General features: G+C 41.9%; 1 protein-coding gene across 10 annotated transcripts in view; it reads left to right on the top strand.

The window, feature by feature from the left end:
* ank1a (ankyrin 1, erythrocytic a) overlaps nt 1-23,383 on the top strand; it is an 86,309-nt gene that overhangs the window by 39,737 nt on the left and 23,189 nt on the right. For 8 of the 10 annotated variants that reach the window (XM_085475446.1, XM_085475440.1, XM_085475445.1 and 5 more), the window contains 22 exons: nt 10,713-10,814; nt 13,121-13,219; nt 14,009-14,107; nt 14,373-14,471; nt 14,655-14,840; nt 14,958-15,056; nt 15,152-15,250; nt 15,357-15,455; nt 15,897-16,094; nt 16,199-16,297; nt 16,400-16,498; nt 16,595-16,693; nt 16,809-17,006; nt 17,115-17,213; nt 17,314-17,412; nt 17,520-17,717; nt 17,827-17,925; nt 18,209-18,307; nt 19,070-19,168; nt 19,245-19,337; nt 19,452-19,524; nt 19,644-19,664. In XM_085475446.1, the coding sequence (XP_085331572.1) occupies nt 10,713-10,814; nt 13,121-13,219; nt 14,009-14,107; nt 14,373-14,471; nt 14,655-14,840; nt 14,958-15,056; nt 15,152-15,250; nt 15,357-15,455; nt 15,897-16,094; nt 16,199-16,297; nt 16,400-16,498; nt 16,595-16,693; nt 16,809-17,006; nt 17,115-17,213; nt 17,314-17,412; nt 17,520-17,717; nt 17,827-17,925; nt 18,209-18,307; nt 19,070-19,168; nt 19,245-19,337; nt 19,452-19,524; nt 19,644-19,664 (2,455 nt within the window). Of the gene's footprint in view, nt 1-3,641; nt 4,157-10,712; nt 10,815-13,120; nt 13,220-14,008; nt 14,108-14,372; nt 14,472-14,654; nt 14,841-14,957; nt 15,057-15,151; nt 15,251-15,356; nt 15,456-15,896; nt 16,095-16,198; nt 16,298-16,399; nt 16,499-16,594; nt 16,694-16,808; nt 17,007-17,114; nt 17,214-17,313; nt 17,413-17,519; nt 17,718-17,826; nt 17,926-18,208; nt 18,308-19,069; nt 19,169-19,244; nt 19,338-19,451; nt 19,525-19,643; nt 19,665-23,383 lie in introns of those variants that run through there. The other 2 variants (XM_085475447.1, XM_085475444.1) reach the window with 2 other exon arrangements.

Here is a 23,383-nt window from a genome sequence, read left to right as displayed (position 1 = left end):
CTCTGGGGTGAGGAATGGGACTGATGGTGCAAGGCAAACCGAAAATGAATGTTTGGAAATGTCACTGTCCCTGTACAAATGTTAATGACATGCTACAAGACCTAGACCGGTTTAAAACATACCCCAGTGCAGAAAGACACGGGCAGTCACTGTGTGCCTCCATTTGCATATAATCCTTTTTAAAGTGTATTAATAAATTATTTTGTAATTCTACTTTTTTCAGTCATACATTAACTGAACTCATTTGGCTGAGTTTGGTCCTTTTGTTATGTAACCATCTGACATACCAGGAAATTAAATGGAAAACAGAAGAAGATATTGCAGTAACAATCTAGCTAGGTAGCTGTCACAACAGTGTAGTAACTATGCAGTTACCACATAAACAATATACAAAGTTTGTTAAAGATAAATTTCCGAAAAGTAACCTGCTGATTTGAACGGTATTTATGTCTTTGTATGAGTTAGCTGATTAATAACAAGAAATTGCCCTCTTATTATTGTTTTTATTATTTTAAAAATGGCTTTAGTTTAGTTTGCCTACATAAAAGAAAAATGAAACTCTTATTGTCACATTGTAACCTTCATCAAGAAAGCTCTAAAATAATTAGACATTAAAGACAGAAGCTAAGTAACAATAAAATGTTATGTAGTGTTTTACTTCTTGCTCTGCTTCTCTTTCTCAGAGGAACAATGGAGTTTATATTCTTCAGGGTCTTACAATCTTATTGCATTATGCCCAACTTAAATTGAGTTAAATCAGCATTGGAAGGTGAACTCGTCGTCCTGGTGGGGTTCATATCTTGTAGTTTCAGGACAGTACATTAGTTCTGAATAGAGTTTAAAAACTCAGGCCACTTCACCTCTATGTCTATTAATCAGACTGATTGAATTATGGTCTGGCTGCTCGGATTCTGTCTGAGGCTGACTCAAACCCAGTAGTGAGTGATGGTCAAGATGCTTTATTTTCTCAGCAAGAGCTCCGGCACTGCGTACATACAAAACAAGAGAGGGAGACATGGAGAGTTGTGAAGACATATATTCTCTCCACAGTGATTCTCTTTCTCTCGCCTCGTGCACATCCTCCCTCTGTATTTCCCTGACTCTACTTGTCCACTTATGAAGATTAATAGGAGCCCGGTCCTGTGCTGACATATTGCGGCTGTCATTCTTCTCTATTGCTTTCATCTTTTCTGCTATCCTTCCTCGAGTATTTCTAACTTCCTGTTTTTTGTCTTCCACAGGTCAGTCTGGCTTTGTCACATTGAGGCGCATGTGCGTTTGTTCAGGTGACCGTACGCCTGACTATGTATGTATATGAGCGTGAGCTACCTATGCTGAATTAAATAGCTCTTTTCTCAGTTCAGAAGCCAGGCAAGCTTAATGTGTGGAAGTGCTGAAGTACAGGATAAGCCACTGAATGTGTGTGTTTTGTGTGTGTACTTGTGGGTGTGTATGAGAGAGAGAGACTGTAAGGTTTTTGCCAAGGCTGCAGTATCAGCCCAACCCACCCCATCCCTGATATGAAGCTGCTACTGGCCAAAGCTGCAGAGCATTGTGCTGCCACTAGAGGGGCATTACAGCATTCTGAACCTGTGCAACCTTACATAGAAATAGCATTATGTTGGAATTCAAAGAGAATATGGTATAGAGTTTTGTCATTATGACTGATAATGCACGTGTTTTCTGCTTTGAAAATGTTGCCTTCAGAGAATGCATTTTGTTATTTTTACTTAAAGATTTTTTTTTCTTCTTTTTTTCCAAATGAATCCTCTCCGGTTTCCACCAGTATAGTTCCTACTGCTATTGCTACTTCATATGTTTGATCCTAAAATGCTAACTTTAGGTCTGTGATGTGAAATAGTGAGAATAGGTACAGACTACAGTGTGTGGCTTTTTTTCTTTACAGTTTTTTTTCTCTCTGATCACTGTTCTCTGAAGCATCAGGACACGGGCAATAAACCACCACAAGCACCACACGTGGACAGTCGCAACCCTTTATCCTGCAAACAAGAGGAGCGTGACACAGGGTGCAGAGGGCATGTCTGTCTCCAACTTAAATCAACCCTGTTACAAAACAGCAGTGTGGCCTGAGCTCGACAATGACCTGAAATCACTCTCAGTTAGATCTCTGTCTCTTTAAGAGAATAAATAAGAATACATCTTTGTGCAAGGGTGTAAGAGTTACAGCCTAGATGGGGACTAAATGATTGATAACACAGCTTTAAAAACTCTCACCTGCATTAGAAATAAAGCACAGCAATGCTTTACATATATTTATCCTTGTTGAATCCTTCATGTGTTATTAGCTTTTAAAGGTTGAGGTCTATGTGACGAATCAAATGGGATCATTTTGTCTAAAATAAGGAAGTCCTAGAAAATGCCAGCGTAGAGGACATAAAGATCAAATTGTTTGGAAATCACCTATATTGGATGGGCCATGTTTGCCGCATGGATGATGACTGGCCAATCAAACCCTGATAAATGGGCAGCTGGCTGAAGGGACAAGAAAAGTTGGTCGGCCACTAGTTCGCTATGAGGCCACCTGCAAGAGTGCTCTTACAGATTTAAGCTGTATGGTTAGTACCGGTAAGCAGAACAGGTGAGTTCTGACCCACAACATCTGTCACACAGTTGACTTAAAAAGGAAGAAAAGTCTTGCAGGAAAGCCTGCAAAGCACCATAATCAAAAATCCTACTATAATACCTCATAAACTATTGACTACTTGATTGTCTTACTGTGTCATGAGTAACAATGACACTTTTAAGCTGACTGCACCTGCTGAGAAAAACTCAGGTGGGTCTCATCACTCACTTAATTCTGCCACACCTTTGGGGAAAAAGTCTTATCAACAAGGATCTGAGAGGTTATCATTCTTCCCTTCATATAATTTGCGTTACTCTCTGCTGGCTTGGCAAGAGTAGGCTGATGTTAGTACGCTTCTTGGAGAAGCATGGGATAATTTGTCATGTCTTCATGGGCATTAGTACTCGTTGTCCACTGCCTCAACATTCTTTTTCACTGGAGCTCTCGTCACTGTCCAAACTCAATTCTGTGGACAGCACAGACGTCCCACGTGATGTTTTTGCCCAGGTCACGGTCCAGTGGTACTGAGTAGTGTATAGCCTCCTTTCTGCCATGCCCCCTCCTTCATCTCTCCTACTAGCATTTATCTCTCTGCATGGTTTTGGCAGCGATGTGCTTTTCCCAGCATTTAGCCAGGAGAGGGAGAGAGGAGGGGAGAGGGAGAGAAAAGGAGGTCCTTTCAAGCGAGGAATGACGGACGCTTTATTAAAAGAGGCAGGGCCTTTTGAGAGCCTGGCCCCTCCGTGCTCCCCCCCACCCCTCCACCCCATGTGTCTGGCCCCATTGTCACTGGGCGGTGGCAGCAACCCCCCCACCGGGCGCTTTGTCACTGTAAGTCACCTCGCAGACTGAAACGGACCCACTCGGAAAAAACACACCCATTCGCCACAGTAACTCTGCACTATTCTGGTATTCTGCCTGGTCTTAGAAAAAAATTGATTGTCTGGCTGTCACAAAACATACAGGAGACACAGCGATGGGCGTGACATGCGGGCAAGCAGGGACAGGAGAAAGGAGGGATAAAGTTGGGGTGACACAGAGTGTCGGGGTGCAACAAATGTGAAAGGTGGAGGGGACAGAAGAGGTGGACAGCAGAGCAGAGTGTGATGGAAGACCGAAAAAGGGCACGAAACGGGTGGGGTACATGAGAAAAGTAAGGATAGTTCAAACTATGAGTGGAAATGGAGCCGAGAAGGAACACGGATGGAGGCAGGAAATCCACGGGCAGAGTGTGGGGGTGCCCATTTGTTTTCGGCTGCGTGTGAAATGTGTGTCCTTAGATACAGGCAGCATTCCTCCAGAGATAAACCCCTGGGCCCCCCATCCCCTCAACCCCCACCCTACCCAATATCTCCACCCACCATGCTTACTCAAGTGTGTGTGTCTGGGCGTGTGTATATGTGTGTGTGAGTGGTTTTCGTGTTTACGTTGGATGGGGGTCTACGTGCCCTGTACCGCAGCACTTGCAGGGGGCAACAGAAAAGACAGCTGTGTGTTTGAGAGAAACAGAAAACGTAAGAAAGAGAGAGTGGAGGGCCAACAGGCATGCCAGTCAAGAGCGTCACTTTTGGAGTGAGTACACAGACTCTGCTGTTCTCTGTCTCACCTTCTTCTTGCTGCACTCGTACTGTATCTCTTGTCCTGTAACTATTCCTGTCTCTTCATATGACTGTATGTCTCTCTAATACTCGTTCTGCTGTCTTTTTTAATAGCATTTTGCTCCACTGTAAAATCATTGCATTTTCTCAGCTGTAATGCACCTGCCAGCGTTCCCTCTCTTAACCTTTCTACATCACACTGTGATGGTCCAGTACCTTTTTCTCGCTGGCTTTGCTCCCTGTTTTAAATCCTTTCCTTTCATATTTTCTTTATCTCACACATGAATATTGATGTATTGGTATTTGTTTCAGCTCATTTTATTCAGCACACGGCTCTTTCTGTTGGCTGTCTGTTTGCAAAGTGCCATTCTTATTCTCTGTCTGTCCACATTAACTGTTTGGGAGCGTTGTCTTCAGCGCTGCTTTCACTGCCTCTCCTTTTCAGTCCTGAACAGGGCCTTGTTTTTAAGAAGAGAAAAAGTAACACAAGTCCTGGAGGAGTAAACATTGATTCTGCTCATTGAGAATCTGATCTGTTCTTTATGGACTACACACCAGCTTCATGCGGTTTTAATCAAACATCTATAGAGGTGATTGAGTGCTAGAAAAACAGCCTATTTAGACGTGGGAGTGAGTTTGGTTGCTTGGGAGTATCTTTGAAAATTGTCATGCATGTGCACCCAAGATTAGTGTAAGTGCGTATACATGTGGGTGTGTGTCATGTTCTGTTTCCAACCTTAATCTTGTTTTTGACTTAATTTGTCTGTTTGATGTTCAGATTGTACCAGGATTAGCTGCGGTAAGTAAACCAGAGGTCGGTAAAACTGATTAGAGGGTCGGTTAATGAGAGCTTTAAGTGTGGCTTTCATGTGCTCACCCAGTGCAGGTAATGGCAACACAGGGCACAGACTCACAAGGCCTTACTACTTGAGTTCGTGTGCTTTTTTTGTGTTTCCTGGAGTTTATCTGCAGTAAAAGAAGAAGTGATTGTAAGAGTTTACTCTTGACGATGCAGCTTCTATGTGTAGTTTATTGGCGTGAGGATGAACTACAGATATAGTCACCATGCAATCAGTGAAGGTTAAACTTCTCAGAACCATCCACTGTCTGGAGGTTTTTTTTTTCCACTTCTATTAGTGTCTGTACAATTAGACCTTGCCAAAGTGAATTGCCAAATAGAAAAAGTAACTAATAAAGGGTAAATATATAAAGTAAAGTTGGGCTTTTATCCTCTCTGAGATCCAAGTCTTCATCAATGATGAAAAGAGACCCTGATCTGAATATAAAATTTGTGGAGTCTTGGCAATAAGGGAGCAAACATAGATGAATTTTAACTGACGTGTTTTAGTTAGAAAACTATTTGATTATATTCCAAAAGTCACTTTATTTTTCTTTATAATATAATATAATATAATATAATATAATATAATATATCATTAGGGGTAAGGCTATGTTTACTTACAAGTTTGATATTTTACTTAGCTAAAAGTACTCTATATTTTTAAAAATGAATTATGAAGAAGACCCATTTCTTGCTATCTCTAACTGCTACTTTTAACATCTAGAAAGCATTTTAATGCAGCAGCTGGTTAAGATGTAAAAAATGTGTGGTTTTGCGCATCAGTAGTTTAATTTATGAGAAAAACATGAAGTCCATATAAAATTATTGCATATTTTATAGGTAAATTCAGGGAAAAGGCAGTAGTTACTATTACAGTCATATAAATGTGGTCAAGAAAGAAAAATACAATGTTTCCAGTTAAAAAAAATTAGGAGTTGTAATGTAAATGTAATAAAAAAAAAAGTGTAAAAGCCCAGCAAAAAAAACAAAACAAAAAACCTACAACATGAGGTTTACTGGGTTTCTGTAGCGATTGATTAAGCTGCAATACTGAAGCAATACTCAGTGTACAACAAAGATTTATACAAAGGCAGTTCTACAGTGGTAGATTTAAAAATAAATAAATATAGATATAGATATAATATATGTGTGTGTGTGTGTGTGTGTGTGTGTGTGTGTGTGTGTGTGTGTGTGTGTGTGTGTGTGTGTGTGTGTGAGAGTGTGTGTTTGCAATCAGTTGCAAAACCTATCGTCATCCTATGGCTTTCACTCCCTTTGTCCTCTGTCAAAAACATCACAATAACCATGGCAATAATAACCATGACAATCTCATCTACAAATGCAGAGGCTTCAGCAGGCCCAAATATAAAGAGACAATCATCGAGTTTGGCAGGGACAAACAGTGGGCTGTGGAGTGGGAGGGGGGGCTCGGAGTGTGAGAAAGTAAATAGTAAAAATGGGACAATACGCTTTGTCACATACAAGGAATATCCGCAGAGAGACAAATGATTGGACAGGGGGGCACATTTACATGCAGACTGACAGAGCTGAGTTGGGGAATGTAACAGCTTCATCCCAGTTGTGCCCCTCTCATTCGTTTCCTGTTAATGTGTCCAGAACCCAGCAGTCCTGAGGGTCTCCATCTGACAGACTCTGCACTTGCTACATCTCTTCAGACAGAAACAACCTGCTGCCTGCTCAAGCACTCCAGGCAGCCTGAGATCTAAAAGCAAAGAGGGAGAGCACAGAAAAAGGGACAGGGGGGGAAAAAAAGATTTTCTGAGCAAATGCAAGTCAGCAGAAAATACTGTTGAAATTGCTGTTTAAGCATTTTGCTTGGAATTTCCATATGTTTTTCAGTGTCCCCTGAAAATGTACAGAAACTCCCAGATTCCAGTGTTAGCCCAAACACATCGAGGCACTGAGTTTAGGAAGGGAAAAACACTAGACATCATCTAGAGTTTGGTGTGCTTACACAGTTCATGTTGTTTAAAGTTCAGGAAATTATTATTGCAAGAAAAGCAGTACTTGTGACACACTGAACATACGCAGGCACCTTTCTGCTGGTAGCACAAATAGCTGTGGTGGCACTTAAAATATTTATGATTTGCACCTGGTGCTGTGTCTGCAGATTCATACTGTGCTGTTTGCATACCTGTGTGTAAGTGTGTGTATGCGTGTGTTAGCGTGTTTGAGAGGAAGGGGACTGTGTCTGTTTTGTAGATTTTGTGCTAATTTTGATAGAAATATTGAGATTTTCTGAAACTGGTTATAAGTCTGATTATTTTGTTGACATCCTGTGGAAGAGATTCAGGATTCGTCTGTTGATTGTACTCGTAAAATATTTTGAGTTCTTTCCTTTTTTTTGCGCAGCATTGAGACTAGGCCAGACTCGGGCTAACCAGTCTAGAATCAGTGATTCCTAAAATAAATAAGATCCACCACTAAAGGCATCAAAAAGAAAAAAAGGGTGCAATAAAAGTTTTTGGCAGATACAGACTAACCTTTAAGGGGTCACAATGGCTGTTTTCCTGAATTATGCTGTTAGATTTCTATTAGAAGTATCTGGTACTCTCCAGCAGGCAGACTTCCCATTCATGCCTTGCATTGTTTTTACTTCCCCATTCAGTCTGACTTCATCCAGACTGGTCATAAAAACCCTTTAATGTGAAATAGCTGCAAAAAGAAAATAATGAATGTTCAGGTGAGTTTTAGGGCCTCAGTCAATGGGATAAGAAATTAATATCCGACACGTGCATACAAGCACATATGCACACTTTGAGTCTTTGAACACTGCAGTCCACTGGCGAGGGGATGATGTCATCCTGTCTGCTGCAAAACCAGCAGAGGAGGCAAGCGAAGGTGGGGGGGGGATAGACGGGTAAGGAGCAGGGGGTAGAGGAGGGAAAGAAAGCAACAGGAAAGAAAAGCTGAGATAGGGGCAGGGCGAATAGGGGAGCTCAGGGTAGAGGATTTTCTGTGATGAGTGATGATAGGGGAATAATTTTACTTGGTAATTTTGAGCTTCATTATAACGAGCCTTGCACTGTCTCAGCCCGAGGACAGCTGCATGCACACTGCATGACACCGTGCGTTGATACTGCTAATGTTAACCGTGGAGCTTCTGAACAGGTTATTGTCTGCGTCGTTTGCTTCAAGCAGAATGATTAATGTGTCTGCTCATTTCTGCGCAGCCCAGGAGTCGTAAGCTCGTCCATTCTCTTTGGGAATAATCGTGGAGGGATTCATTCATCTAACTCGTAACACGATCCAGCAGAGTGCAACACGAGAAAAACCACACAGCAGCTTTTAGACTGCCTGTGTTTTCTCTGCTCTGTGTATGAGCTCTGTACCTGCTTGTCTCTGAGTTTGGCAGATGGGTGCGGTTACCCTGCATCTTTATCTTAGCACACCACACACTCACTTCTTGACGCAAGCAGATAGTTAGAGAAACATACAGACACATGTGAGCCTGCAGGACTAGGAAAGCCTCACCTTAAAGAGAAGCAATGGGGTGGGTGGCAGATGGGTTGGACAACTGTAGAGGGGCCTCAGCCGGGGTCACTATGGTGTTACCATTTGCTGTGAGACCATGTATATTGTGTTGGGTGTGTGTTTGCATCAGCTGTATTTGCCTTTACTTTGATGAGAGTGTCTCTGTGTGTCACCATGGTCTGCAAACCTCGCATGCAACAGAAACCTCACATGCACTCTGTTACATTATGTAAATTTTGTGCCGTCTGATATTTATATTTAGCTGTTGCATAGACATGTGCAAGTTTAACTAAATGAGATATGGGCAATTATTAAACGTACAACCTCTATTTGAATTACATTAATGAAATGAATAAAGGGAGGTATGCACGTGTGTTTAGAGTGTGGTGATCAGAACTCCAGTGACAGGTGTTTGTATGTGGAGGTCAGTCTGATCGCAGCTGTGTAGAGGGAGGGGTTTGTGGGTTGTTATCTTCTTCAAAGTGAAAGAGGATGAGAAAGTCTTGGAGTAACTCAGCAGGAAGATGGTGAACCAAGTTAACTTAGGATCTGTGAGTATTAAAGCTGTCACGTATAACTAATGATTTATTCCTAATTATTAGTGTATTATGTTTATTTTTATTGCTTTTTGATGTCATTTTGATATTTTTTCAGTAAATATAACTGCCATGAATTAAGATCTAGATATGATATCATGTATTTATAAGTCAGTTTGCTTTCTGGTACATCCATGATTTGTTTTCTTTTATTGTGGGACTATCTAACTAGCACGTTCCCTTTTAAAACACACATGTATATGAGAAGTTGTACTGCAACTCCAGAGCAAATGGCTCTGGAGGAGTGGGTGTACTCAGAAGCCCAGTGTTTAATACTTCACGCTCAGGGTGCTGCTTGCTGCACGAGGTTCATCTGATAAGTGGAAACTTTGCCACTGAGTAGATTCAATCTCTGATACTCGGGACTGTTGTTTTGCTGCCACAGTCAGCTGGAAGCAGCTTTTCCTTTAAAGGTTTTCTGTTTCCCTTCCATTGTCGTTTCTCCTCTTTTTTCTTTTTTGTTTTAAAGTGACCTCTCTCTTTGCGCAGCGCTGTGCCATTGGTGTCATGCTGAGGGTGTGTGGTGTCATTTGTTGCTATGCCTCTACTTCAGGCATGTGGATCCTTTCTCTTTTATACCCCGGCCTGCTCTCTCTCTGTCAAAAGAGGACCAACAACCCTGTCACTACAATAGTCAACACAGCATAAAGCACTGAGGAAACCATCTTTTGTAGTGCGCAGCAGAATTTGGTGTTTTTCTTTTGGAACAAAAAACGAGGGATTTGTACAGTCAATAACTTTATTATTTGTGCTTATGCAAATGCATACAGTGAACAGCTGTTTATTCTTCCTGACCAGCATGTTGAGATGTCCATTCAGATGGGAAGAGGATGTAAGGAAGGGATAGCCAAGAGAGGAGATTATGTAAATGAAATAAAAAGGTGTGGGGCTTTGCTGCAGTCGACTTTCTCCCTGTGGTTCTCCCTCGGTCGCTCATGCTCCTGCTTCTGTTCCTCTCCCTTGCTTCCCCCCCGTGCCACATGAGTGATCCTGTTTCAGCGGCACCCCTGCCTGGCTTCCTGCCTGGAAGAGGCATGAAGCCCTCAGACACAGAAAAAAACAACACAGACAAAAACAGAGAACATGCCATGTGCCGGCCTGTGAGCCAGAGCTCACCAAAGCCTCACACACTCTCTGTCCTTTCTCCTTTTACCTTTGTCTCTTTCATTCACACACACACACACACACACACACACACACACACACACACACACACACACACACACACACACACACACACACACACACACACACACTCCCAACAGAGAGCCAACAATCTGCCAATATTTTCTAATACATTTGCCTACATGCCCAACAAACCCTCTAACACACCCATATGTGTAGATTCACGATGTAGATTTTCAAACTGCACTGTCCAAAATACCCAAGGGAGGAGTGAAATGAGAGGAAAACTGATGGACGACTGCCATCACGCTATCGCTCTCAGTCCTTATAATGCATTTTCCCCAAAAATAACCAAACACTGTCTCTCTCTCTCTCCATTTTCCCTCTCTTGTCCTCTACTTTTATGCGTCTCTCACTTTCTCTTGTACCCCTTTATCCCCCTCTTTCCTCCTCTCTCCCTGTTTCTGTTGCAGGCAGATGCTGGCAACAGTTTTCTCCGAGCAGCCCGTTCTGGCAACCTGGACAAGGCCTTGGAACACATCAAAAATGGCATTGATATAAATACAGCCAATCAGGTGAGAGAACTCATTCACCAGATTAAATATCTAGACTGGCGTGCATATCTAACTACCTGCCAGTCACTTTTATTCAGACTGCACGTGGTTTTCTTGGTTCTTAATTCACGTTATGTAATTTTGCTTATCAGCAAACCTGGTCTTTAAACATATTGTGCTGTAGTGCACAAAAGTAGAAACCGAACTTTATTTATTACTCTTCATGTGCCCACAGTCAAATCCTGCCAGGGTTTTAGTCTCCTGGCTCACTATCTGCTTTCTAACTCATTAAATTAAATTTTTAGGATATTGGTGGACTGCTCACTATAAAAAAGTGTGAATGGATGGTGTAGTAGCAGTGTCTCCAAAAATGAAATAAAATCAGGTATTTTTGTAGCTCTGCACTGAGTAGTACCTGCAGTACTTTTAAGTTTCTCCTATAGGTTACAGTGGGATAGATACAACGAGTAGGTGGCGCCTTTTAAAATAAAATCCCTAACCCAATTATGTTCTCCTCAGATTTTCTCTGTGTTACCAATGTTTACTGCATATGTGTGTTGTGTTCAGTGTGCATGAAGTCTCTAAACTGACTACTAAATTTGTGTGCCATCCAGTGCACTGTATGTGTACGCTCGGTTAGACTGTTAATCAGTGGCTGAAGGTGACAGGTCAGGTTTTAAAGGGTCTCCAGAGGAGGTAATAAATGGGGCAGGGGCTTTTCCTTCGCCCCATTTCCATCCTCCTTTATGCTGACAGCGTCCAGGAAGAGATAGTGTTAGTGGGCTAGGAGTGAGGCCCGCAGGCTACAGAAACTTGGCCAAAACCTGTATGTGCGCACGAGAGAATACTATGGCTCATTAATCTAACTTAGTCATGGTTTCCCTTCCATTCGCTTACTGTATGGTGCCCTCAGCACTTTCTAATTATTTGGCGGTAATGCTCCTGTCAGGATTTCTGTGAGCCCTATTCACCATCACCGCAACAGACCCCACATAATGACAGGTTTATTTGTATAAAATGGCACTGTCCCGACCATTACTGGAAAACGGCTCTACAATGACAAAGGGATACACCCCACTGATTAAAAATGTGACTATGTACATGCAGAAAAACTACGATACCTTGGTAGATGTGTTTTCCTGAATGACACACTTTCATTTCATTGTGTTGTAGATACTCAACATGAAGTTGTTTTGTCTTTTTACTGTTTGGCATCAAATGTTTTTGACCTACAGAGATAATCTACAGCATTCGTGTTTCACTTACAGTTACGGTCCCTCTAAATGTGGAATTTATTCATGACATATTGGAATAACTGGTGTCTGCTTTGTGTCTTATTTTAAACCGTTTTACATTGTTTTTTGGATAAAAACCAAGCAAACCTAGTCTTTTACTTCACATGGCTTACACCAATAGCTTCGACCAAATGTAAGCTATTATTATTATTATGTGTATTGCCATTGCTGTCATTGCTGGAACACGCACAGAGCGACAAGCTATCTGGCAAAAGCTGTAGATTGTCCCTTAAACCTCAGTGGTTGTGTGACAGTTTGAGTCAGTATGGTGGGAATTTGGCCAGGTGGAGGCTTAACTGTTCCTTCTTTGTGTGGATACCTCTGCCATGGCTCACTCGCCAGCACGCTGCCTCACTCCAGCCCCTCCCTCACTATATTTTCTTCCCTCCCTGTCCCTCTCAGTCTAACTGATCCTCCACTGCCATCTCTCTTTGCCTGTTTATCTACTGTTTTCTAACTCGCCTCCTTTTTGTCTTGATTTTTATTTTTACCTTTTTTACCTACCTCCCCCCTTTTCTTCCCTCCTTTGTCTGCAGTAGAGTGATGGTGTGCTGTGGTCTCTCCACTCAGAGGAATAATATCAGTGGTGTGGGAAAGGTCCAACCTCACATGTCCTGTGCGGCTGAAGGAAGGCTGTGTGAGGTCAGACCTATCCCACACGGCTCGTATTCTTCCCGGCCACGAGACCAGCGGCCTGCCATCTCCCTCCCGTCACCCTCCTCCTTTCATGATCATTAATCAAATGAAAGATTTTTCATCTTGATTTTCATCCCTGTAGACAGTGTTTTTGCTAATGGCCACTCTGATTCTGAGAGTACCGCATGCATGGTGTCCAGTGTAAGTATGTGCATGCTATGGTTTGTGAGTGATTCAGTCACTGTGATAACAGTGTCAGTTGGCATGGTCTTCAAGTGTTTGTGTGTATATATATATACTGTCTGTTTGGTTTATTTTTTTCCATTAGAGGAAACTGCTCTTAGTGTGTGTAGGACCCTTCAGTGTGAGGTCTACTCTTCTCTCCCTTTCATTCAGAATGGGCTCAATGGGCTTCATCTGGCCTCAAAAGAAGGCCACGTCAAAATGGTGCTGGAGCTACTCCATAATGGGATCGTACTGGAAACCACCACGAAGGTAAAAATAAGTGTTGCAACCTTAACCCCTCAAAAATCACTTGTGGGGAAAAAAGAAAAAAATCATAGATGCTTTAATATCAGATACATTTCTCGGAAACATGCCTAATGTTTTGAGACAAGAAGACTCTTCCTTGAGTCATTTGCTGCTGTGAGGTTGGTGATGAACCAGCTAGGACTGCAGGAACATGCTGCCCCTGTCAAAAAATGTTTTAATGTCTGATCTTTTATAGTCGTAATGAGCACAAGCTGACATCCATGCGTTTGTGTTATTCCTGCATCATCATCATAACGTTGGCCCAGGATCAACACTGCAACCAAACCAACCAATAACGCTGTCTGATTAGTTTAGTTAGCATTAGCCAAGAAGTTAGCTAATGCTATGAAATACTATCACGAGCAAACCAAACTTAGTAACCAAAATTTGGTAAACAGCAAACCTGACTTGATAATACTTCTTTTTATGTTGTACAACGTAATAAAGATAACACTTGAAATGCTTACCATTTGTTCTGGAAGAGAATTTTATAAAAAAATTAAAGAAATGTTTTTCTTCGCTTTTTTTTTTAACACACTGCGAAGCTATGACATCACAACAGCGTGACTGGTCAGTTGCAATGCTGATGCAACATTATTGTGATGATGCAGGAACAACACCAATACAGATAACTTAACACCTTGTAATGCTGCCAGTTCTCAAAAAAACAAAAAAACACTTTGCACTTTGAATTCACCTGTAATATTTCATGTAAATGTTTGCTTGTGTTCTCATGTTTCTGTGTTTTACCAGAAAGGGAACACGGCCCTGCACATCGCAGCCCTGGCAGGGCAGGAGCAGGTGGTCCAAGAGCTGGTTAACTATGGGGCCAATGTCAACGCTCAGTCGCAGGTGAGACAGAGCTGCCTTTCAAAGCAGTCGTCACTGAATCCACAGAGGCTTCTCTTCAGGCTAACTATTGTGAAACCACTGTAGTAACTATTGCAATTCCATCTGTTAACATGTGTCTCTGTTCCAATATTTCTGTGTGTTGCTGTTCCCTCTCTGTCTACATCTCTGTGTGTGCATCTGTGACTGTCTCTCTGGTGCTGTGCTTGTGTGTCTGCTCTGCTGCTGTTGTGGGTGTGTGCGTGCCTGTTGTGTCTTTCTGAGACAGAAGGGTTTCACTCCACTCTACATGGCTGCACAAGAAAACCATCTAGAGGTTGTGAAGTTTCTTCTGGAGAATGGAGCCAATCAGAGCATTCCAACTGAGGTACCACTAAGCTGAGAGACATTTTTGAAGAGTTATCTCCCAAATTGCTCAGTCCTATCTCTGCTGATCCACACCCGCTGTGTTTTCATTCCGTTTTTGTTCTCATTAGCCTCTCTCCTTACATCGCTCTCATTTTCCTTCCATGAGTCAACCTCTCTTCTGGTTCTCTCCGGTGTGTTGCAGGATGGATTCACTCCTCTCGCCGTGGCTCTTCAGCAGGGGCATGAAAATGTTGTAGCCCTGCTCATCAACTATGGCACCAAAGGAAAGGTCCGCCTCCCTGCGCTGCACATTGCAGCACGTAACGATGATACACGCACAGCCGCAGTGCTTCTGCAGAACGACCCCAATCCTGATGTGCTAAGCAAGGTGTGTGTGTGTACAGAATGGAACAGGAATGTCTGTAATTGGTGTGTTTTAGCTGTTTGTTTCTTAAGTGCAAAGGGAATGAAAGTAGCATGGTGTTAACCTTATGTGTCCCTGCAGACTGGATTCACACCCCTCCACATTGCTGCGCACTATGAAAACTTGAACGTAGCTCAACTGCTGCTCAATAGAGGAGCCAATGTCAACTTCACCCCAAAGGTAGGGGAAAACTAATTGTCACTGAAGGTCAGTCACATGACTTGCTCTCTGTTCTTTTAGTTTTTTGTCTAAACTCATCTGTGTCTGTTCTACAGAACGGTATCACCCCTCTGCACATTGCATCCAGACGGGGTAACGTGATCATGGTCCGACTCCTCCTGGACAGAGGGGCTCAGATTGATGCCAAGACCAAGGTTTCCAAAGCTCTCATCTCAAAGCTTTAGTGTTTCCAAAGCTCTGACTGTATTGTCCTACTTAGATGGTTCATTAACTAAATCACTAACAATCACTCCCCTCTAGGATGAGCTGACTCCTCTGCACTGTGCAGCAAGAAATGGCCATGTTAGGATTATAGAAATCCTGCTGGACCATGGAGCCCCCATTAATGCAAAGACTAAGGTAAACCCCTACAGGCGTCAAGAAAATTCTTTAAGTCTCTTAAAGGTTTTATTTTTAACAGTAAGACGGGAAAGAATTCAAAAACCGTCATCTTTTCAACTGATTGTGAAAGACTCAATCCTTTGGCTTACTGTGGCATACTATCTAAATTGATGTATTTTGATGAGTGGGGTAATGGTTGTGGTCTTGCCTTTTATATTTGTAAATGAAATGTGAAGAGAGAGGACATGTGTGCCCAACATACCTGCTTTGGTTTGAGAAGCTGTTGCTTCAGCATGACTTACAGTGTTTCTGAATTTCACTCTTTCGTTTGGTCATAAGTACAAATCTGGGAGCTTTTTTTTTTAATTTTCTGTTTTTAATCTGAAAAATTTCTTCCTGCCATTGGAGATAATAAAGAATCAACATATTTATTTATCTATCTATTTATTTATTTTGCAGAATGGCCTGTCTCCAATCCACATGGCAGCGCAGGGCGACCACATGGACTGCGTCAAACAGCTTCTACAGTACAACGCAGAGATTGATGACATCACACTGGACCACCTCACCCCTCTGCATGTGGCGGCACACTGCGGTCACCACCGTATGGCCAAAGTATTGCTGGACAAAGGGGCCAAACCCAACTCTCGGGCTCTGGTTAGTGACAAACATACTCTAATAAGGCCAGATCAGCTTATTAAGTCATACGAGTCAAAGTTGCTCTTTACCTTGGTAGTAATGATAACTGTTTGCTTTCACAGAACGGCTTTACCCCTTTGCATATTGCTTGTAAAAAGAACCACATGCGTGTGATGGATCTCCTGCTCAAACACTCGGCGTCATTAGAGGCTGTGACTGAGGTAAGAACAGTTCAAATAGATAGATGTGAAGTTATATAGATGATTTAATAAATCCCCAAGATCATTTCTAATTCTTGTAATCCTGTGCTCCCTTTTTTATAGTCCGGCTTAACCCCTTTGCACGTAGCATCATTTATGGGTCATCTCAACATTGTGAAGATCCTGCTGCAGAAAGGTGCTTCTCCCAGTGCTTCTAATGTGGTGGGTACCTAACTGAAATTTCAAGTCCAACTCAAATAACCAATTCATATTCCTGAGAGCATTATTGATTTGACTCTTTGGTTTGTGTGTGAACAGAAAGTGGAAACACCTCTCCATATGGCATCCCGGGCAGGACACTATGAGGTGGCAGAGTTTTTATTGCAGAATGGAGCCCCAGTGGACGCCAAAGCCAAGGTAGAGATGTTACACACCGAAGCATAAACGTCCTGTAAATAAATGTGATACACGAATACCGGCAGATGAAGCTGACCGAGTTTTGCATCCACGTGCTAATTTCCCTCCTGTACAGGATGACCAGACACCCCTGCACTGTGCAGCTCGGATGGGCCACAAGGAGCTAGTGAAGCTTCTGCTGGAGCAAAAGGCCAACCCCAACTCCACCACCACAGCAGGACACACACCTCTGCATATCGCGGCCCGGGAAGGTCATGTGCAAACTGTACGGATCCTCCTGGACATGGAGGCTCAACAGACTAAGATGACCAAGGTAAAGACTTCCTGCTCAACCTTCTTCTGTGAAATTTTAAACTGTCTGCCCAAATGCTAAAAACCCCTACCTGATGTTTTATACACTTTCCTGTTGGTGCGTCTGCAGAAAGGCTTCACTCCACTCCATGTGGCCTCCAAGTATGGGAAGGTGGACGTAGCAGAGCTGCTTCTGGAAAGAGGAGCCAACCCAAATGCTGCCGGAAAAGTGAGGAAATCATAATGGGCTTGCGTGTTTGGAAGAAGAACTAAATAAATCCTTGTTTGAACTACCACAGTCTGATTAATGTTTGAATCCCTTTCTACAGAATGGTCTCACTCCGCTGCACGTTGCTGTACATCACAACAACCTGGATGTTGTTAACCTTCTTGTTAGCAAAGGAGGATCACCACACAGTGCAGCCAGGGTAAATCAAATTAAAAATACACGTATATAGACACAAGGTCAGGCAGATGGTTTAGTATTGTGTGTGAATTCATGTCATTCTAAAAGAAAACCACATCTGTTTTCTAGAATGGCTACACTGCCCTACATATAGCATCCAAGCAGAACCAGGTGGAGGTGGCCAACAGCCTGCTGCAGTATGGAGCATCAGCCAATGCTGAGTCACTACAGGGTGTCACACCTCTCCACCTGGCCTCACAGGAAGGAAGGCCTGACATGGTGTCCCTGCTCATCTCCAAACAGGCCAACGTCAACCTCGGCAACAAGGCAAAGACAGATAAAATTAAAAAAATGAAAGAAATGTTACTGTAAAATAAACTATAGTCTATGTTGTTTTTGCTGTTTTTGACCTTTGTCTTTTCACCCTGACAAACAGAGTGGGTTAACACCCCTCCACCTGGTGGCACAGGAAGGACACGTTGGGATCGCTGATATCTTGGTGAAGCAGGGCGCGTCAGTCTATGCCGCAACACGGGTAAGACCTTTTCATCACGCGGTGTTTTGTCTTTGAGCTGAAAGAGAAAATGTCTGAGTAGCTTTGATGTGTCTGGTTATATTTTGGTCCAATTGCTGTTTGTTAATTCCTAAAATAATTTTTTTTGTATCAATTTTTGAATCAATCTTCTTTTCTTGAAACACTTTAACCATTTCAAAAACATAGTATGCAGTTCTAAAACGTTTTTCATAAAACACTCAACCTCTATGTGGGATCATTACGATCCCGGTTACGACCTTCACTGTGTTTTCTCCACTTTCAGATGGGCTACACCCCACTCCATGTAGCTTGTCACTATGGCAACATCAAGATGGTGAAGTTCCTCCTGCAGCAACAGGCCAACGTGAACAGCAAAACAAGGGTGAGTGCCTCCCTCTGGCTCTGGACGAAAACTACAGCTAAAGTCGGATGGGAATGAGTCATAGAGCTTCAGTACAGTCTGTCAGTAACCACGGTTACAGTGTGTTAACACACAGCTCGTGATGGCTGGGTTTCCCCGCTGTTAGTGTAAAATGATTTAATAGGACATAGAGGAGTTTTTTGCTCATAAGGGAATAAATGTTTGAAAACATGGTTTGCTGTAATACATAGAGTAACTGTTTCAAGCTGGTGTGTGTTTATCCATATTCATATGAAGATGCTAGAGGAAAAAAGCAACTATAAGAAAAGGTGGGATGTACTGTAGGGCTGCAATGAACCGACTAATCAGCTTTTTCACATATGACATTCTTTGTTTTTTTTTCTCAGTTGGCTGCTCGTTGCAGTCTATTTTTGCTTAAAATGTTAAGCTTTTCCTTTATTTTTTAATATAATGTAGTGGGTATTTTTCTTTTACATCACTTACAGTAATGTCTCAGTCTCAGTAAACTCAGGCATCAAGGCTCATCACAAATTTAAGCAAACTGACAAAACATTCCTACAATATTTTCATTTTATTTTTATTAGTTTTGTATGTACGTATGTAAGTTTTATTTTATTTCCGTTTGGTTCATAAGTCTGTGTTTTTTCACATCTGGCTTAGTTTAGCTTTTGTTGACTACCGTGAACGTGGTCTTTAGAAATCTCACAGAAATTCTAGTGTTTACAGCGACTTTTACACTTTTGTGTATTTTTTCTCTCACAGCTTGGTTACACTCCTCTGCATCAGGCAGCCCAACAGGGACACACGGATATTGTGACACTGTTGCTGAAGCATGGCGCCCAGCCCAATGAGACCACTACAGTGAGTGCGATTATCTCTTCGTCATCCTCATTCGTAAAGTTTGGTGTTCATCGATGTCCCACTCTCTCTCTTTTAGCATGGCACGTCAGCTCTGGCTATCGCGAAGAGGTTAGGCTACATCTCGGTGATTGACGTCCTAAAACTTGTCACTGAGGAGACAGTTTCCATGGTGAGATGTTCAGAAAAGGGGTGGTGATAATCACATGGGAACATATTGTATGAAAAGTTGAACCTTCCCTTTTGCTGTTGTCGGTAACTGTTTTCTTTTCTCCATGCCCAAAAGACGACCACAGAGAAACATCGCATGAGTTTCCCAGAGACAGTGGATGAAATACTGGATGTGTCTGAAGATGAAGGTATTATCATTATTATCACTGAAATAAAACAGCAGGAACACTGTAACTGTTTGATGATGTAAACATTTTTCCCCTCACGACTCATTTTTTTGCCTTTTGCTCTTTTTTTTTTTTTTTAGGAATTGCACAGCTAACATTAGGTATGAATGTCTGTTTCTTACGTGTGTGGCTCCATTTCAGACTCACGCCATCTTTGTGCCACTGCTTTTCTCTCTCTCCTTCGTTCCCCTCTGTGGTGGTGGCTCTGGTTTCTCACTGGCATGCACCCATAGCACCCATGTCTGTAACCTCGATATGTCCCAGTGCTAACACGCTCATTCTCTGACTCTCCAGGTGCCTTTGACATAAGCCCTTCATTGTTAATAATATTAAATCAAATATAAATCTTTAGTTAGGAAAACACAAAAGAAAACCTTCTTTGTGAGTTTTAATAACTTAGATTTTAGTGTCATATATACATATTTTTAATATTCATTTGAAACATGTGTGACTGTAACCGTATCGCCATGTGAATCTGTCTCTATGTATTGCATCGTTTATTACTGTCTTGTGTTTCTGTCATGTGACCTGTGTTTGCTGGCTGATTGGTTGTTGGGTTGGGGGCTTAGAGATTCTTAGAAATGCTCAAAGGTCTATTAGCATTAATAATATGTCACATGACCAGGTTCTAATAGGAGTTGCTTATGATTATCACACCACTGTTGCCCTCATGGTTAGAGTCACTTTCAGCTAATGGTTTGCTTTGCCAGCTTGTTGTATGTGTAATATACGGTATATAAGGCAAAAACAGAGTTTGATTTTCAAGCTTGTTACAATTGCTCAGTATTTGGTATTACCACCTTTATTCTTTGACACAGCCTGAACTCTCATAGGCAGCTCCCTTGTCATATCTCTAACTAGGACATTCAAAACTCTTATTTGGATGTTGGCTGCCTTTTTTTCACTTCTGTGTTTTAGATCATTGTCATGCTGAAAATCAGGTGTTTTCAGAGAGTACTGCATGGTGGATCAAAATTTGATAGTACTTTTCTGTTGACTAACACTACTACCTGAAATGCAGCCCCAAACCATGACAGAGCCTCCACCGTGTTTTACGGATGGATCCAGACACTCAGGATCATATCTCCTGTCTTCCGTACATACATAGAGCCCAAAAATTTCATCACTCCATACGACGTGTTGTTCAGGTGAACAGTAGATGAATCACCTGAAGGGTCAGATGCTCTCAGGTCTTGTGTCAGCTCTTTGCTGGATCTTTTCATGTCACTTAAGGACTTGACTTTCAGCTACTCTTCACTCCTATAGGTAGTTTTTTAGGCTTGTCCTCCACTTCTTCCACCCCACATCAGTGGCTTAAAAAAATAGAATCAAATAAAGTTCCTACTCCTAACTACTGTTCAAGACCACTTTAGAAACTTGGAAGCAGAATATAAGGAAATGAGAGATAGCTTGAGACTTTTGCAGAATACTGTTAGCTACGGAGCTATTAAACAAAAAGACATTTACGCGCATGATTAAGCAGAGGACGTAGAATTATGAGTAAAAAGAAAAGCAGGATAAAAAAAATGCTATGGTTGTGTCGTGTCACAGATGAACCGTTGGTCAGGTCACAGCTATTTTCTGCTGCCCCCGTGTGGCCCAAAAAAAATCACTTATGACAGGTTTAAGGTTTCTCAGGTTTAACGCCTGAAGTTTACAATACCGCTGACAATAATGTCATGGGATATCATGTCTTGATATTTTTAGGCCCCTGATAATTCAACCAACAGTTTGTCAGTGTGGCTCTAAATATAGAAAGTAGCTGAGTCGCCGTCTTAAAGACACATCTCACATCCGGATTGGTAAACTGATATTAGCAGACTGCTTCGCCTACTCAACACATGCATGGCACACAAGACAGAGGATACGCAGGACATGAGCTAACTTGTGAACCTGTGGGTAGCGCACTCATGGAGTCAAATGTGGTGTAATGATAACTACGACATCACTGTGGCTCTGGGACCTCATGCAGACACACAGGCTGCTGCAGTCACTAATTCACGCACACGGAGAAGATTTCCATTTGATGCTGATTAACACTTTAACATTATCGCCTGTTTTGGGGGGTAAGTAACTGAAGAGCACCTCAATTCACTTCTAGATATGTGCTTTGTTCTAAGGACAGCAGAGAGCAACTTGCACTGTTGGTGTTATACGTGGAGTGAAATTCTGTTGTTCTGCTTGTCTCTGTGTTTGTGTTCATCTCTTTTAGAGCAAATCGCCTCCAGCATCACTCTCTGAAGCAGCGGCTGTCTAAAATGTTAGAAATTAAATTATGCTGCTCCGTGCTCTGATGCACCCTCTGCTCATCAGTAACAGTGTTGTCTCTAGCTGGATTTTATGAACTTTTCCAAAGTCAAGAGCACATTTTTATCTTTTTATTCAGATGTAGTAAAGATCAGTTAATCTGAATCAGCTGCCCACAGTGTCCTGCTGTATTGTTGATGTCCTCAGATCGGCTCTCTGTAGCAGTGACTCCACCCATATTTCCCATATTATAGTATAAGATGGTTTATTATTATTGTCCTCACCAGCAATTTGATCAGCTATAGGAGCAGAAGTGTTCTGTTAGAGCAAGGATGTGAGACTCATTTTACATTGGAGGCCACATGCAGCCCGCTCTGATCTTTCGTGGGTCAGAGGAGTGAAGAAGTTTAACCACACCCTGAGATATTTTAATATAAGAATACATCTCAGTTTTTCCACATGATAACGAAATGCTGTTTGGGGCTTAAATTGTAAGGAAGCTCATTAGCTCATTGCGCAGTCTCTCTTATAATTATAAAAAAGTTTTTGTTAATTGACAGAATGTCAATTTTATTTTTAATTCCTACATTGAACCCACTGTAAAAATCACAATTCTTTATAGTAGGTAGTAAAAACAACTGAAACTTTCTTCCATTTAATTCAGGCCACTTCACTGTTTATTCCAGTAATACGTTTTTTTCTCCTTTCATCCTACGTCACATCTTTTGTCCAACAATTAGCCATAAACACAACCCCATCAAGGAATTATGTTGCTCATTTCCCCCTCTTTGCCTTGTCCCCATTCTTGTGACACCTTAAATTAACACCTTAAAACCCAGATGCTGAATCTTGTATCAGGCCCCTGAGCTTGAATATTAAAGGTATGAACAATCCAGCTAGACTGTCAAAGGTATTCTCTCATCTGAAACACTTAAATGCTGACATCTCGTTCCCATTAGAGATCCCATTAGTCTCCGGTGTCGATGAGTGGGTGATGTCTTTCACTCAGCTTTTAATTCCAAAGCCAGAGGGGTGGCAATTTTGTTTAATAGAAGTCGAATTTACTGCTTACTGGTTTTTATTTGATAATAACAGCAGATTGTTGATTACTGCAGGCATTTTATAGCCTAACCCTTTATTATAAGTGAATATATGCTTGTAGTTTTAACAACCCGTTTTTAACAGTTTGTTGTCCATTTATTACGTCCATAGATGTTTTTTGGTTTCTGCATATCGTATTATTCTTGTACTGGTCAATTATTTATCTATTTGATAACAGTACTTTTACCCACATAGTGACCTCTCCTGAATATCACTTAAGTGCTCTCCCCAAACTGGTACAAAAAGGTTTTACTGATGGTCTCAATTCTTAACAGGCTGCTGTTGTCAGGCGATGCATTCAATCTCTTTGTCATGTCCTAAATCCAGGACTTGTACTTAATAATAAAAGATTATTTCTCCTCTCCGTTATTGTTGGGAGTAGCTTAAAGGATTCTGACATGGAAAACACTTCCTTCAACTTAGAGTTAGTTCTTGTCTTTCCCTCTATGATAACAAGGCATGGGAAGATCAT

The sequence above is a fragment of the Copadichromis virginalis genome, linkage group LG12 (genome assembly GCF_057382275.1).
Source record: "Copadichromis virginalis isolate Kocher_CV1m ecotype Utaka linkage group LG12, C_Virginalis_male_GT1.1, whole genome shotgun sequence".
In the NCBI taxonomy this organism is placed as follows: Eukaryota; Metazoa; Chordata; class Actinopteri; order Cichliformes; family Cichlidae; genus Copadichromis; species Copadichromis virginalis.
Note: the sequence above shows the minus strand (reverse complement) of the source record. Positions and strands in the feature narration are given on the sequence as shown.